We start from the raw sequence: 16245 nt of genomic DNA, 5'->3' as shown, positions 1-16245 counted from the left end.
AGCACGGGGAAACATGTGAGCGCTTTGAGGACTTTAGTGAGAGACAACTTTTATTTTCCAATACGTTTTTGACCCCGTGCATGCCCACGCCGCTTTGCTGGGCTCAAAAAAAAAAAAAAAAGAAAAGGAATTACATCTGAAAGGAACGTCTCTTTTGAAATACACGGTGTTTTGTGGGTTTGACTTTTTTTTTGTTGTTGTTTGTTTGTGTTTGTATTAGTATCTTGTTTTTGTTATTAATTTTTAAACATCTGAGGGATACTATCTAAGCAGCGGCGACAATAATTTATTTTTAAAGACCTCTTTATAGCAGGGACCAAATATTTTAGGACACCTGCTCTGAAAAAAGCATGTTTGTTATTTCTTAAGTATCCGGCTTCTGGATCTCAGAGCAATAACCCAAATAACCAAATAAATCTTAAACGGACTGCTTAATTTGTTAGTTTGTTTTGAAAGAAGGATAACATCTCAACATCTCGTGTTTTGTTCCTTTTTTTTTTTAGCTCTTGTTGTATTTTCAAGTTTTGGGGGTTTTTTGTTTGTTTGTTTTTTTTTCCTCTGGGGGGTGGGGGGGTTAATTAAATTTTTCTAAGCATGAAGCATTTGCAATTTGTGCTCGTCCTGGCCATCGCGATCAACGTTTGGGAATGTGGAGACGCAAAATTCGGCGAGAGGGGAGAAATTAGCCCTAGGAGAAGGCGATGTTACGACGGGAGCTTGCCCAAGCGGCTGAAGAAACGGGAGCGAAAGGTGCTGCTTGACGGCAGCAGCAGCAGCAGCAGCGGAGAAGTTTGCCACAGGTTGTATCCCCGCGTCTCCTGCTGTCCCACCAAGAGAGCCGCGTATCAGATACTGCACCGCAGGGATGCCCGGGTAGGTTGCTGTCTCTCCACCTTTTCCTTACTGTTGTTGTTTTCTTGTGCATCTAATCCAGCTCAGGAGATGCTTTTGACAGTATTGCCGGTGACATTGGGGATGGTCTTTGGGGGGGCTATGCTGCTGCTGCTGCTGCTTCTTTCCGCATGAAAAAGTCGTTTGTGTGTGTTATTACCAATGTAGGCTCAGCCTTATTAAATCCACATTTCACACTGTTGACCGTATCTTGCCCTGATATCAGCTTCTTTCTCTTATAGTGTCACACCTATCTTTTCCCCCACGGGGGGCCACCTGTTTAGGGAAAATGTCTTATTTTGCTTCATCTCGCTGCCTCGCTGTTCTCGCTGTACTCTAACACGGCGTGTCCAATGCCCTTCGCCGTTACCATGGCAATCACTCGCAGATTTACGTCGCTTCTCGCCGCTCCGCCGCTAACTGTCAGGAGTAATGGCTACTAGTTTAACTGTCCACTGGAAAAGGTAGGAACTCGGCTGCACTTACAAAAAACAAAAACAAAAAACTGAATACTTGAAGAAAGGATATCAAAGTGGATCGATCGTTACATTGGCAGCGGGTTGTTTGCATGTTGTTGGTTGTTTAGGTGGTTTTTTTCTTCAGTTAGCATTCAGCAGCTAAACGTTTGCTAAACGTTGTTGTTGTTGTTTGTTTTATTACCTCATGCTCTTGATGGTTGCAGCATCGACCAGGAGTGATTAATAGTGTTTGAATTGCCTGTGAGGTTGAGGTTGAAACTTCTGCTCAGTTCCCATGGTGTGTGTGTGTGTGTGTGTGTGTGTGCGCTGGGGGTGGGAATAAAATAAAAAAAAAAAAAAAACGCGACTGTATGTCCGCTTAGTTTGCGGCGGAATCCGCTGGATCCTCACCGGACCGCTCCTCGAAACATTCAGTGGCTGGGTGGTATCTTACTTTGTGTTGCGACAAAAAGCCATATTGCATCATTTAATTTGCTCAAGTCATGCAAATAAAAAGGGGGTGGGGGGCGGTGGGGGGGTGAATAGGAGAACTCGACTTCTCCTCCTCCCCACTACACTGCCCACACACGGAGCCCTTTCTGATTATAGCAAAAGAATAACAACAACACTATTGTGTTTGTTAGTTTCGCTAATGGGAGAAGCTGGAGAACATCACTCTCTCCCAGTCATCACCCCTGTCCAAGTGTTAATGCCTTTGAGAGGGTGTGTGTCCTTCACTATATCCCCTTGCCAACCAACTTAAACCTATTCCCTGAGGACAAGTGCTTTGTCAAAGCTTAGCGTTGCCTACATCAGTGCTCTCTCCCCTCTCTCACAGTGATGGACAATATGAGGTTTGCAAAGCATCACAGATTTTTTATTTTTTATTTTATTTTTTTCCAATTCAAAGAGAATGTTTTTCTTCTTCTTCTTCTTTCCTAGTATTGAATTGCATATTTACATGTTTATTTTGGCAAGTACACTGGCAAAGGCCATGATGGAAACAAGATTGAAACAGCTGTTCTTCCATGTGGAGCTATGCATTGCAGCCTACAGTGAGGTTAAGTAAGTTAATGACAGTTTTATTTTCTAATGCCTTGTTTCTGATTATGGCTCAGTTCTCGCCCCATTCTAGCGTGTTGTCAGCAGAAGTAAAACAGCTGAGCCTCATTGCAATTTTTCTTTTTGATTTTGAAAACCATACTCGCCCAGATTCAGCAAAAGGCAACAAAGGTCTACTTGTTCTGGTTTGGATGATGGCAACATTGGAGCCCATCCCAGCAACATATGGACACAGGGCATGGCTGAGAGAACACAAATGCTACTCTCCATGGATCTCGTGCCAGCCCATGGCTCACAGAATCAATGGGCAATTTAGAGCAGGAGAGCAGGCATGCCCACAACACTACATGGCATGAGTGTAAAGGGCATGGAGACAGAGGAACACACAACACATACAGGGTCATAGCCAGCCTGGAGCTCCCTTTTTGAGTAAAATGTCAACAGTTCAATAAAATGCAGCGCAAAAATAGAATTCAGTTTGGATATTTACTGAAGCACAGATTAACTTGTCCCTCTTTAGTTATTTTTGTATACAGCCTTTTGTGCTGAAAGATTTACTCTGTGTATATCCGTATATTTTCCAGCAGACCCTCTGGGTATTGCTAGGGGTTCCGCCACCTGTTGGGTAAACACAGATCTGTACAACTTCTAAACAGAAAATCTTTCCCTTAGTTGCAGTTTGTTCTGCAATCAGAGTAAAGTGTAAGGCGTCCATATGTTGGCCTTGAGACCGCTGGTGTAATTGACTTCGACAGACTGCTAATTTGTTGATACCAGAGTGGGAATGATGTGTCTGTCTATCTCTAAATTGGTGTTTACACATGGACCTCACACAGAGCAAAGCACTACCAGCCTGCCTGCCTGACTGCCCAAGCAGCACAGCTCCTGACCTAAAACAGATTACATTGTGTTTTAATATAGCTAATTTGTTATGTAAATAATCCTGCTAATTTCTTTTGGATTAACTCTTTGTGTACTTTCACATAATGACCCAAAGTTAGGCTTTGAGGCTCTTATTTGGCTTCATTCATTTCATGCCCTGAGATCTGTCAGACATGGGAATTATAATTTTACTTTGCAACTGTTTGTGAACTTGAGTAAGCAGGTAGTGAATGAGTGAATGAAATCTCTCTGTTTATTTCTCCAAACACACAGGGTGTTCCAACCTCAGTGTATAACGGCACATCAAAGCATGCAGAAGTAGATATTACAGATGTGCCATTATGATGTTACATTATGTTGTTAAGAAAGTATAGAAAAAGTGAAAATATCAGTGTACCTCAGCTTTTAATTTTCCACTTGTTGTGACTGATATAATTCAGTTTGTGTACATGAAATTGTAAGAACTGCAAATTTCAGAAACATTATTAGGAAAGAGTCAACACCACCATTACCAGTGAAAATTCAGTGAGCCTTCGCAGTGTGAACCGTGATGTGTCCATGCAGATCACGGCAGAGGTGCTGCTGAGTTTCACGCTGTGCCAGTGACTGACTCCTTCCTCATTCTTCAATCTCCAAATAATGTTGTGAAAAAAAGGCTTTTGCACAACACCACCTGAAAACCGCTTGTCAAATCCGTCAATAATATACAATATAAACAGACTCCATGATAATATTGTTGTTTAACACTCAAAGTGGCATATGAAGTCATATTTTGGGCAGTAGGAGGCAGGTTTACAAAATCTCATGTTGCTTCACACTTCACATATGTCACATATGATGGTTGTGTGTTGTTAACATACACTTACTATGAAAATGTTCAGTTTTATCTTGAGAGTAATTTTGTTGAGCAGAGATCCTTGTGTGTCTGTGTGGTACCTGGCTAATTTAGAGCTATTAATTGCAACAGCCTGGTGAGGGCTGAAAAGTGCTAAGGCATCTGTTTTTTACTGTTGGAAAAGCCTAAACATTTAATTGAAAGCATTAATTGACCTGACACGGGGTGTAATATACAAATATAACTTAATGGGCATATATTGCCTTTAAAAGGTAACTTGAACTCACTGGAATTGTTTGTCATGCTCCTTGAAAATCTTTAGTTGTCAGGAATTAAAGATAATGAAGTTTTGAAACGCACCCTACAGTCTTAACTTTCCGTGGTTTAAAGTGTAATATTTATAACGTTAATATTGCAAAATGTCCAGATATTCATAATCTACATGCTGGTTAGCAAGTACAACGCGAAACAAAAAGGTGAAAGTTAACAGCCTACCATTTTAATCAGGCATTGGCTCTTGTTGTGTGTGGTCTCCAGATTTTCTCCACCAACAACACAGAATGTGGACGTCTCCTGGAGGAGATCAAGTGTGCACGCTGTTCCCCCAATGCCCAGGTGTTGTTCCACTCCTTGGACATGGATAAGACGCCACACAGGGAGCCAGATTTGCCGCGGCTCTGCCAGGACTTCTGCCGTGAGTTCTACTACACCTGCAGAGGGCACATATCAGGTAAATGGAGTGATAATAATGACAAAGAATACAACTTGAATTATAACTCCTTAGTTACCCAGTGATGTGCATGCCAACACATAACCACGGGTAAGATGAAGTTAAACTACATATGTGACCTGTTTCTTTCATACATTTGACACGAAGCTGACTGCTCTATATGCAAATTTAACTGTAAATGAATGAATTAACATTGGATGTTTTTTCTCATTGAGACTAAGCCTGCATATGTACAACTGGCCGATTTTGGGACTTATGCAAGAAGTGGTGCGTCAGTAGTCTGGTCTGTGAATATTTATTTATCCAGCTCTTACCTCATCTGACCTCACCTCCATTTGTTGCTGAGCTTGTCTCAGCAGTTTGCTTGCTCGCTGCCTTCCTCCTCACTTTACTTTTGTACATTAATGTAACAGCAAATTGGCTTACTGCCTATTAAGTCACAACAGCTGATCTCTGATTGACTGCAGAGCGATCCAGTATATTTGGTCAAATAGTAGATAACAATTGATGAGGATTTGTGCTCTTTATTTTGCAATATTAAGCCTAGCTGTGTTTATGGCACCAGGTGTAGAAAGTTTTATTCTCTTGTTTCTGTTGAGTTTGTTTGGATCATGGGTGTTTATTTTGAGCAGCATAAATTTGCAAATATTAACTTTTTTGAAAACCTTGAGTGTAGTAACAATACACAGATTTTAGGCATTTCCTGACATGTAAATGGAAATTATTTAATTTGCAAAGGCTGTCGTGAGAACAAATTTCTCACTTGCACTAACAAAAGTCCATGCTGACCATTGTGCCAGAACGCTTGACGAGAGCAAAATGAACTATTTTATGACCTGTTCCTGGATACCATTCACCAGACTTTTTGAGTCTGTATTTAGGATGCTGTGGTCTAGATGTGATTGCCCGGTACTTGCCCCCTGCAGAAAAACCCGTGTCTGGTGTTCTGCTATCATTCTGCTTTCATTGAAGTTCAAATGCAATCTAGACATAGTTGCAGTGATGCTTTGCTGACCCTTGCTGTCTCTTGACAATGAGCAGAATCCACGCGTTAGAGAAAAAATGTTCATTGATACAACAGCTTTCCTTGTGGATATGGAACTGTTAAATGATAGGAACCCTACTGCCCTTTGAAAGCATTTGCTCTTCAGAACAATTTTCTTTGAAGGGATGCAAAACCCCCTTTACCTGTGCCTTCAGAGCGCATACCAACCATGATCAAACACTTTTCGACTGTCTTTTCTCCTCCAGCCAAGTCTTCTTCCAATCTCTGTCGCCACAAACTGATTAGATCTGCTGAGATTTGCAAACAGAGAACAGTTTCAAACACATTTGTCTGCAACCCACCCACATGGTATGCTGCAGCTCTAGTCAAATATCAAACACATACATTCCATCCAAGGCCATCCAAGTCTGCATCTAATGGCCTGCTGGCATACCATGTACAACACTTGAATCAGCAATGGTGGCGAGGAGACTCTGCAGAGGACAGATAGAAGGAAGAAGAAGACTAGATGTCTGGAATGACATTACTTTCTCATATGCTGACAGACATATGGACTCAAAGAGTCAAACCAAAAAAGCTCCACAGAGGAATCCAGAGAGGAATCCCCCCTCCCTTTGCTCACTGTCGCACTCCTCCTTTCTCAGCCTCCCTCAACCCTCCACAGATCAGCATATGTGGTGACGAATGACACATTTATTTTTCTACAAAGGTTGTGTGTATGTAAAACTGCTGAAGTGCATCAAGATGTCAAGTACTTAGGGTGGGCCACCCAGGTTGCCTTGGAAGATAACCAGATGGAAGTATAACTTTAGTGCTGGGGAACCGGGAATATGGACAGAGTTCTGTCTTTCTCTTTCTCGCCACTTCTTGCTATCCTCTTGTATTGCTCTTTTTTTTTTTTTTTTTGCACGCTCTTCCCCTTCTCTTCTTTTACTACATTTTTCCTACCCTCTCCAATCAAATTTTACTTCTGCCATTTTTAAATATATAATGTGGTAACACTGAATATAACTACACACATTACAGACAATATGGCAAGTCCTTAACTCTTGTTAATTCAAAATGGCTGGCCAAAAGTTTTAAAATGAAACAGTAGCCTTTATAGCATCCATAACTGTCATCCTGCTCCCCTGAAACTTCCCACTGGCCCTTGATTGGGTCGTCCACTTAGCCCCTATTTCTTCGTAAAGACATTTACTGCCTTGACTCTCACTTCTGCATTGAGGCCTCCCACTTTTCCTGCACTACTTTTCTCTTATGTCGTTCTCCCTTCTTCACTCATCCCCCCACCCTGCACCCGAGGTCCCCAACCAGCATGGTTAAGATAACTGCAGACACAAGTGAGTGGGTGGTATAGCCAGAGATGTGTATGTGTGTTTCTCTGTGTGTTTGATCTTCATGTTGTGTTTAGATGTTTGAGGGGATATCCTATCACCTCTAGTATTTGGTGTGGTAACCCCTTGCGGTTGGTGTGTGGCAGGAGAGGCAGATGAAAGGAGGTACAGGGAGAGTCCTGTTTGTGTTTTTATCACTGGTGTATTTGCTCTCCTCTTCCCTCTGAGGGACTGAGAAAAGGAAACAATATTGGCAAAATTGTTTTTAGGTCGCAAAAGGCCTCTGAGACCCACTGCATGCTGTTTTTTGCTGAGAATAATGTTGTTACTGCACTGACTGGAAACAAAGCTGTGTGTGACTACTTTTTTGATGCAGATCAGTTTTGGCTCTAGTAATCAAACATTTAGGTAAAGAAACAGACCAAAGGAAAATAAGGAGTCATACGCGGGTCAGTTTTACCTTAAATTGACGAAATGAATTAGTAGAATACAGTAGAAGTCAGTGTTTGGGGAGCATAATGTCTTTGTCTGGCAATACAAGCAAAGAATATCTTTAGCCTGAAAACATTTATTTTATACCTTTATATTTAATTGGCTGATAATTTCATTTGTCATGCTGTGTCCATGTGTTACTCAGTATTGCACAACAATTGAGGGATTAATGAAAAGATGTAAGTTCCAATTCACTAAATGAACACAGTTTTGTAAAGTGAAATCAATCATCCACCACATAACAAACCACAATGAAACGACCTTTTGACGTGTTTGGCTGGTGTTGTATACCTTAACTTGTGGGTATAGCAAGAACAAAATGGGAGTGACAAATTGATCACTAATCATTTAAAAATCTGTGGAAATATAAATGTTTCTCAGCCTTTCTATGATAGTGTTTCCTATTTGATTTTCCCGCACTGATGTGCAACTTATTTTGATTGGATTTGTTATGAGGTGTGTACAGGCTATGTGAGAAGAACCTTTAAACCAGCTGGATGAGCAGAATGTTTTTTTTTCTGTATATGTAGTGTTTATTTGCCAGACATAAGGGAAATATGATGTCTTGTTGAAGGAGAAAATTACAGACCTGATCCTACCCCAATTTTGCCAGGATGTGTTTCAAATTCTTTGCTTTGTACCGCTGCATATAACTTTATAAACTGTAAATTCATCAAAGACTGGCTGCTTGGGTACACTGATAATACACATTAGTTCTAACAATCAAAAGTTTCTAGTATTTAATGGAGGGATCCTCCAGCTGGAGCAAATCCAACCTCATCATTGTCTTTTATGTTACCCAAAAGACTGCAGACAGACAGAAACTGAGTTTTGTTTTTTTTTTCCCTACGAGAATGAATTTGTATGAGTGCGCAAACATCATTTCATAAATCGAAATAATGACACTGCAACTAAATTGCAAATGCAATCTATTTGCTCTCTTAAGGAGGCATAGTTCACTGCAGAAACCTGTGTGATCTGTGATCCATTTGGTTTGGCCCACTTTCTCTTCACTTGTTCATTTCAGCCCAGTCTAGCCAGAATTTGGTTTGGCTCATCAAGCATAACTCCAGCCCTCCCTGACACACAAGCACATCACATCCTTTCTCTCTTCCTCTGTCTCTCATTTTGCCTCTCATCTTCTCTATGCACACTTATGTACATACAGAGACACACAGATATAGTACATCTATGGTACGCTACATAAAGTATAAAACATTAGGAGAATGTTCATTTGTTTTTCTAGGTAGAGTTGGCAACGTAAGCCCAGTTCTTGAAGTCATTTATCCTTGTATTCATGCTTTGCAGTACAGTAAGTGTAAGCGCCTCTGTGTATGTCTGCATATGTTGTTCGCTAGAACTGTTCCAAGCTGATGTGGATGAGTTCTGCCAATACTATGGGAGGAGGGACTCCAGTCTATGCTTTCCAGATTTTCAACGAAAGCAACCAGGGCAAGATTCCAACTACTTGGGAGATGAGAAAATAGAAGATATCAGCAGGTTCGTAGTCTGATTTTTACCATGATTTATTCCATTTGAAGTTTCAGTCACACTATGGAAGATTTTCAAATTATTATTTTGAATTATGTTTGGAAAGTTTTTGTTTTTTTTTAAGCCAAATTAACTTTAGTTTCATTAATAGTTATAAGTTCAAGTTTCATGACATTCAACTATGAGTTTTATCTCATCATCAAAACAACTTTACTCAGAACTGCCGTGCCATATCTTCTCTAATCCTAGAGTTTGTCCAGACTGCTTTTGCTCAGCTTTTTTCACATAATGAAAATGCTTATCCTGCATCATTTTGTTTGCCTCCCTCACTTGAATGGTCTGTACATCACAGAGGGCTTTGCCCTTTTGTCCATGGGGGCATGTCTTTCATCTCTTGTTTTCCCTTAGGCGAAAAGGCTAGGCAGTACGTCCATCTGAATAGCAGCAACCAATATTCAGTCAAATGACCTCTAAGAGACAGAGAGCCAACTACATATCTGTTGTTTTTGTGCTTTATTCTTTAATTTTCTTTATTCTTTTTGCCATAGATTGTAAAAATTCCTAACTACTGCTCAATATTATAGCCTTTTTTCAACACAAAGCTGAAATGCTCATGAAGTCCTTGCACAACACACATATGGAGTATGCAAGGTGACTGAAAAACTGAGATAAATTCCGTTACGCAGTTTAGGTTTATTTATTTACTAGCGGAGAGCGACTATCCTGTGCAACAGTATGTACAACAGTATGCAAGCCTGGGAAACCAACAAAATAACTAAGGAAAACAAAAATAACTATATCCAAAAGTCACTGAACAAGTAAAAACACCTGAGACTCGCTGTCTCAGGTATGACCACATCTAAGGTAAAAAGACACCCAGAATGCTGGCCAACACCAAACCACACTACAATATATTTAAACAGATTATTCATCGAAAAGGCCTTTAAAATGAGATTACTCCATAAAACAGGATTCAACACCCCTCCAACTCTATCACACATGCTCCCCCCCCCCCACAGGGACTTCCCCATCATAAGCTAATGGTACCCTCAAGCACGGGTTTGCCAGTTCTCAGTCTAAAAAGAGGAAGAGATGACAAACAATAGATTGTATTTGCCAAACACTTTCATAAATAAATAGACATTTAGTATGAATACTTGCCAAGTGATTGTTTTTTTTTTTCTCAACATCCTATGTACTTTGCCACACGATGACCCACAAAATGTTGTCTTTTGCCCCCCACCCCAAAAACACACACACAGAGACAGACACCTCCAAGCCGACTCAATTTAATTATTTATGGATGTTTCCATGCAGTGCATATGCGTGTGTGTGCGTCTTGCGTTTCAGGGCGTGGGTTATCCCTTGTTTGTATATACTGCATGTTTTGGAATTTTCATGGCTGGTGTGCTATTCATCCACATATAGGGGAGCACATATAGGGGACAAGAAAGAATTCCTCATCATATGGTATAAGTGCTTTGTCTCAGTTAGTTATAGGCTAGTATCATTTGTTCTGTTATGGAAATGCAAGAAAATCTGCAAGAGTTTTGTCTCTAGAGGTTAGTCAGATACCTGCACAGTGGGGAAGAGATATGGACTGGTCAGTGTGATCCTCCTGCACCACTTCTGCCAACTCTCTGAAAAAGATAGCACTGACATGCTCAGATAGTGTCCTTTGAGAACAAAGCTATTTTTGAATGAAGATGGAAAGCCAGAGAACAGGTGGTTGTGAGAGAGATGCAGCGAGGAGAATGACGCGTTTGTGGTCTTGTAATTTCCCATGGCTCTGAATAAAATATGTGTCCAATGCATTCTTACAATATAATCTGTCACATTGCTGATGACTTTCACAGCCTAAACATGCAGCCAACAAGACAAATTAATATATAGCCTGTCATAAAAGTTTTCAATATTTTAATTCATGTTGTGCAGTATTTTATAGGTGCAGATTGGGAATTAGTGGTATATAGTTTGACTATGCTATCTCTCGAAATGACTGAAAATACAAGCTGTGTTGCTGCACTTAATAAATACAAATAGAATTCAGACCCGATACATATACACAGCACAAAACATTCACAATTATCCAACAAAAATCATAAGAATTGCTCAGAACAAGAGCAACTGATAGTAGTTGGTACGTACATACATGCATATACATAAAATGGTGGGATTTTTGATAGCAAGTGACACCCACTCCTCTTCTTTCTCCTCACATTGAGGAATGGTAAGTTGCCAAATTAATTTGCTAGTAAATTAGGGGAGCAAGTGGAGAAAAACCTCATCAGGTCTTGGTAAAAGGGATCTACCTACCCATTTAAAGCATCAATGGGAAATTATTGATAATGCCATAAAAATAACTACACATAAGAATGCTACGTGATAGTTATGTGTTAGCTGTGCCATGTATTATCACTGGTCACTTCAGAGCTTTCTTTTATATGCTACTACTTCCTATTTTCTCATGCCCCTCACCACCATTGATCCCTGATCTTCTGTATTTTACTTGTTACCCAGGAAACACAAACACAACTGCTACTGTGCCCAGGAGGTGTTGAGTGGTCTAAGGCAGCCGGTGGCTGTGGTGCACTGTGGGGATGGATCTCAGCGATTGTTTGTCCTGGAGAGGGAGGGTATTGTCAGGATACTCAACCATGACCTCGAGTTAATGAAGGAACCCTTCCTGGATATACACAAGCTGGTGCAGAGTGGTCTAAAGGTAGGAATGAGACTGCCTTCATCACTTAAACTCTATTGAAAGAATTGCACTAGGAGTATAACAAAAATGCATGTAATTATAGCTCAGATATAAACAGGAAAGAGAACAGGCAACTTGTTGGAGTGTGAATTTTCTTTGTGACGCATTACTATGATAGGGAGTAGAGTAATGTGACTTAACCCTAGTCCTTAAAGTGCAACTGTGTGCACCTATGTAAACGCGTGAAGAACATCTCCAGCCAAGACAAACCCCTTGAAAGTGGTGCCTGCTCACCATTAGCATTCAATTATGTAATTATACCAAGAAAGCAGTCATTCATCAAATCTGGCCCAGCTAATCATCACGCTATTACCTACTAATTAACTGTATGTACAGCACCCATCATGCTCACAGCATTCATTTTCTGCTAATTCTCACAAGATTGCTTAATGGCTTTCCTTATTTCTCCCATGTTGTTCCTTTAAGGGTGCTACTATATTGGTGACTTATTCAATAGCCCACATGATGAGTGGAATGGCTATCTCTCAGGTTTAAATTGCAATCTTAAATGTCAGCCAAAGTATTTTTATTGGATTCCTGTGATAAAGGTTTTCCCTTGCATGCTCTTCTGTAAAGAAATGTTACGTACACTGTGTTGATCCAAAAGAAAAGAGAGTAGCATTTACCTTATTTTCGTGACCTGATCCAGGGTAAGGTGTCAGGGGGCAAATAAACATGTGCTCTAGTTTTGTTTTTTAAATGGAAAGAATAAATAGGCATTAAAAATGAATTAAGGTGGTATCTTTTTTCATCTTGACCTTTCAAGTCTGAAGGACATCAGAGATCAGACATCATAGAGTAGATGTGTGTCAACAAACACTATGCTGTGATCCTAATTCTTCAAATGTCTTTGTCAGAACATTGCAAACTATTGCGAGACGTCCACATGAGGTGTTTGTAATATGACATGTTCGGGTGCTTCAAGATCTCTTTTGCAATAACTCATAAGTCCCAAAGGCATTTTAGTCTTTTTGCAAAGTTACATATTGATATTTATTTTTTATCCACAATCATTGCTGCATCACAGATCCTGAATCCAAAAATGGTTCTGGAATGGTTTAGATCGCATTAGGAGATGGTGTAGCTGGGATGTTTGGGGGCACACTCCTAGTCAGGAAGTTTATCTATCACGCATGCCTCCTGCTCCTCCACTGACAAGACCCTTTGTTTACAAGGAGTCAAACGGAGCACAGCAATTGAAGATGCAACTGCCTCTTGCAGGATGCTCTCCCTGATCTGCTTGGCTTTCTTATCATCCTTCAATCCAAACTGGTTGTGGATAAAGTCATCATTATGACAATTAGATGTGGCTGAATCCCCCACATGCCCCAGGAGTCCTATTCTGTGATGTTTGCTGCCAGAACAGGCTGCCTGCCACATGGGGTGGACAGGACCGAGGGGAGACCGGGACCGGGGGGGGTAAGGTGTTTACTGGCAGCATCAACAGGATGGAGCTGCCTTTATACAGAGAGAGGAACCCTGCACCCTGGAGACAGGGCAGATAACAGGTTTATCATTGGCCCCATGCACATGCTTTGATTGTAATGTTCTGTGTTTCCTCCTGCTCCTCAAACCTCCTCCTTCCATGGATCCCCTCAGTGCCAATTAAGGCGAACTGCACAGAAACAATGCTGTGCTGTAGTAGTGTGGGCTCCTTCCGACACTGTGGGTGTTCTCCTCCTGAAACTCTATCTCTCTACACACACACATGCACACGCACAATTCGCTTTCACACTACTCATAACAGTTTTTTTTCTCCAGCCTGGTTGAGTAGCCATAGTTTTTTGGGATAATGGGCAGAGCTTATGCATGAATAGTATTTTAAACAGGGCAAAGCAGATTGTTTTTGTCCAAAACAAGAATAATATTGGAGCTGTAAAAATCAGTTTCTCTTTCATTACCAATATTTCAGTTTTACACACATACCCTGACCTTTACCAAACATGTTCGTCAAATATATATTTTTTTTTAACTAGCATTCTTTTATGATTTTTCTTCTTTACTGTTAGTTAGCTAGCTAGTTTGCTTCTAAAGCAGTAGTGTTCGTCTCCACTTGTATTGTTGGAGGGCAAAATTCCCAGCACACAAAATTTGCATAAAGCATAAAAGTATTTTATGTAAATAACAACTAGTTGAACATGATTATCCTTTTGTTGAACTTGGTAGGAGTTCTTCTTAAGACAACAGTTAAAAAGTAAAAAAAAGATTGTATTTGACATACATGTAAATATTCCCTACATTATGTAATGTATAGTGTATAGTATTTTTCATAGACTTGGACATGAAGCCTCAACTACTGTTTAAACATTGACGGTGATTTCCACTGTACAGATTAAGCAAAGATGCTCTAGAACAGCATGTGAGTGTTATAAATGAAGACATCTGTGAGCAGCACCCTGAAGCTGACAGTCCACTGACATGTTTTAGCCTGTGTGGGGGGAGGGGACTCCAATAAAATATTTCACTGCTTAAACAAATACGTCACAGCATGTTGTTTCTTCTGTCTGCTGGTCTGCACTGTCTGCGGCCATCAGAGTCTCAAGGCTCCTCCCATACAGACTAAATTAAGTGGCTCTACTCATTTTCAGTATTTACCCTGCCTAGAGGCAGGGGTGAGGTCAAACTCGTGTTGATCTCACTTTTATCCTCAGACAGTGGGATGTCTGCTTGTGAAAGCTGGAGTGCTTACATAAATGTCACAGGCAAAAAAGACCATATCGTTTAAGTTTATTGCTCAGATGATGGATTATATTTCATTCTTGGTTAGTGGGTGGATTGCTGTATCATGGGAGCACTGTGTAATTTCCATAAAATATTTGTATTAACAGGTGGAGGGGTTGCAATGGATATTTGACTGTGTGATTGTTATTGCACAAGAGAAAAATAGGGAGTACTACACACAGCATGTGTGCATTGTCTATGTGTGAGGGAGGTGTCAGTGTACATGCTTCAGGTAATCTTTGAGTGAAGGGCATATACATTGTTTTGCGCCAATCTACTCATGTGTAATGTGTTTTGCTGGAAGAATGCCCATGAGCCAGCAAAGAAGGATCAAAACATGCATCTAGGACTCAAAGACAGCTACCCCTACAGAGTCACTGTGTCACTACTTCTGTCACTCACGGGGTCAGCATTCTATGTAATGCACTGTGAGATGTGAGATAACAACCGCTCCTCTTCCCTGCACCTCGTTTTCCCAGCTTTCAGTGGAATAATGCCAACACTTTAACAGTGCCAAATCTGGAGCCCCAGAGAACAGAATTGGAGGGAAAAGAGGAATGCAGAGGCAGGTGCCTGTGAAAAATGAAGAGAAAATACCTCGAGAGATTCAATCAAAACCCCTTACCAGCTGTAGAGGAATGATGACATAAAAAAGACATAGATGGGAAATGGATGGAATGTGTTTTAAGATGACGCAGCTGGGTAGTCTGTGTGGTTTGAGCTGAGGTTTGGAAATGGCAAGCACTATAACCAGCAACTTGTTTGAATCTTTAGAACTACTCATACCAACAGGAAAACTAGACAATAAATGTGCTTTACATGACAGAACCTTGGAGCCTGCATCTTAACATTTCTTCATGTTAATTCAACTACCAGTTTAACTTTATGTTATACCTGTACACGAGCTTGTTGTGAATACTGAATTAGTTCTGCTGTGCTGTGCCAAGTATATCTTACTGCAGCTTTCGTATGAGTTTTGCCTTGATCAGAGCTCAGGTCGGCACTTTGTCTTTCACTAATCAAAGTATCTTATTTGATGGGCTGTCTCATGCAGTGTTAGTTTGCTATGCATCTGGTGCGAGCTCTGCTGCTGAAGAAGCTAGTTATATGCAAGGAAGCTAATATTTCAGTTCATTTAATCATCGTGTATCTTGGTGGTCCATCCCTTGGTTCTGGGTTAGGTCTCTTTGGAAATGTGGTTTTTGACCAATATCCCATGGTGAGTTTATTTTGAGAACGTGGGTTATTGCATCGCCAGCTCGGAACATATGGATCCAGTATTTGAAGGTGAGGTGGAATATTTCTCTTCGCAAGATGAAAATTTTGACATTCTTCAGCGAAGTGTACTGATCTCTGCTCTGACTAACATGCAGCTGTATAGTTTGCTGCATCCACTCCCACATAACTCGTTTTTTATTTGACTTCAATGATCTGACATTTAGTAGTACTCATAAATTTTTGCAGAGGAACTTTGCCTTTTGGGGTGGAGATTTATTTGTCAACTTTCACAACATTTCACTTTATATTCAGATTTATAGAACCCCTGTGGCTTATCATGCAGGCCTCTGTTGTTGCTCATTGG

The 16245-nt window shown here is 40.6% G+C and overlaps 1 protein-coding gene across 1 annotated transcript in view; it reads left to right on the top strand.

The window, feature by feature from the left end:
* Nucleotides 1-567: 567 nt before the first annotated feature.
* hhip (hedgehog interacting protein) overlaps nucleotides 568-16245 on the top strand; it is a 32565-nt gene continuing 16887 nt past the window's right edge. The window contains exons 1-4 of the mRNA XM_029503082.1: nucleotides 568-873; nucleotides 4666-4858; nucleotides 9049-9190; nucleotides 11702-11903. Coding sequence (XP_029358942.1) covers nucleotides 595-873; nucleotides 4666-4858; nucleotides 9049-9190; nucleotides 11702-11903 — 816 coding nt within the window. The 5' untranslated portion in view covers nucleotides 568-594. The remainder of the gene's footprint in view (nucleotides 874-4665; nucleotides 4859-9048; nucleotides 9191-11701; nucleotides 11904-16245) is intronic.

The sequence above is a fragment of the Echeneis naucrates genome, chromosome 1 (genome assembly GCF_900963305.1).
Source record: "Echeneis naucrates chromosome 1, fEcheNa1.1, whole genome shotgun sequence".
In the NCBI taxonomy this organism is placed as follows: domain Eukaryota; kingdom Metazoa; phylum Chordata; class Actinopteri; order Carangiformes; family Echeneidae; genus Echeneis; species Echeneis naucrates.
Note: the sequence above shows the minus strand (reverse complement) of the source record. Positions and strands in the feature narration are given on the sequence as shown.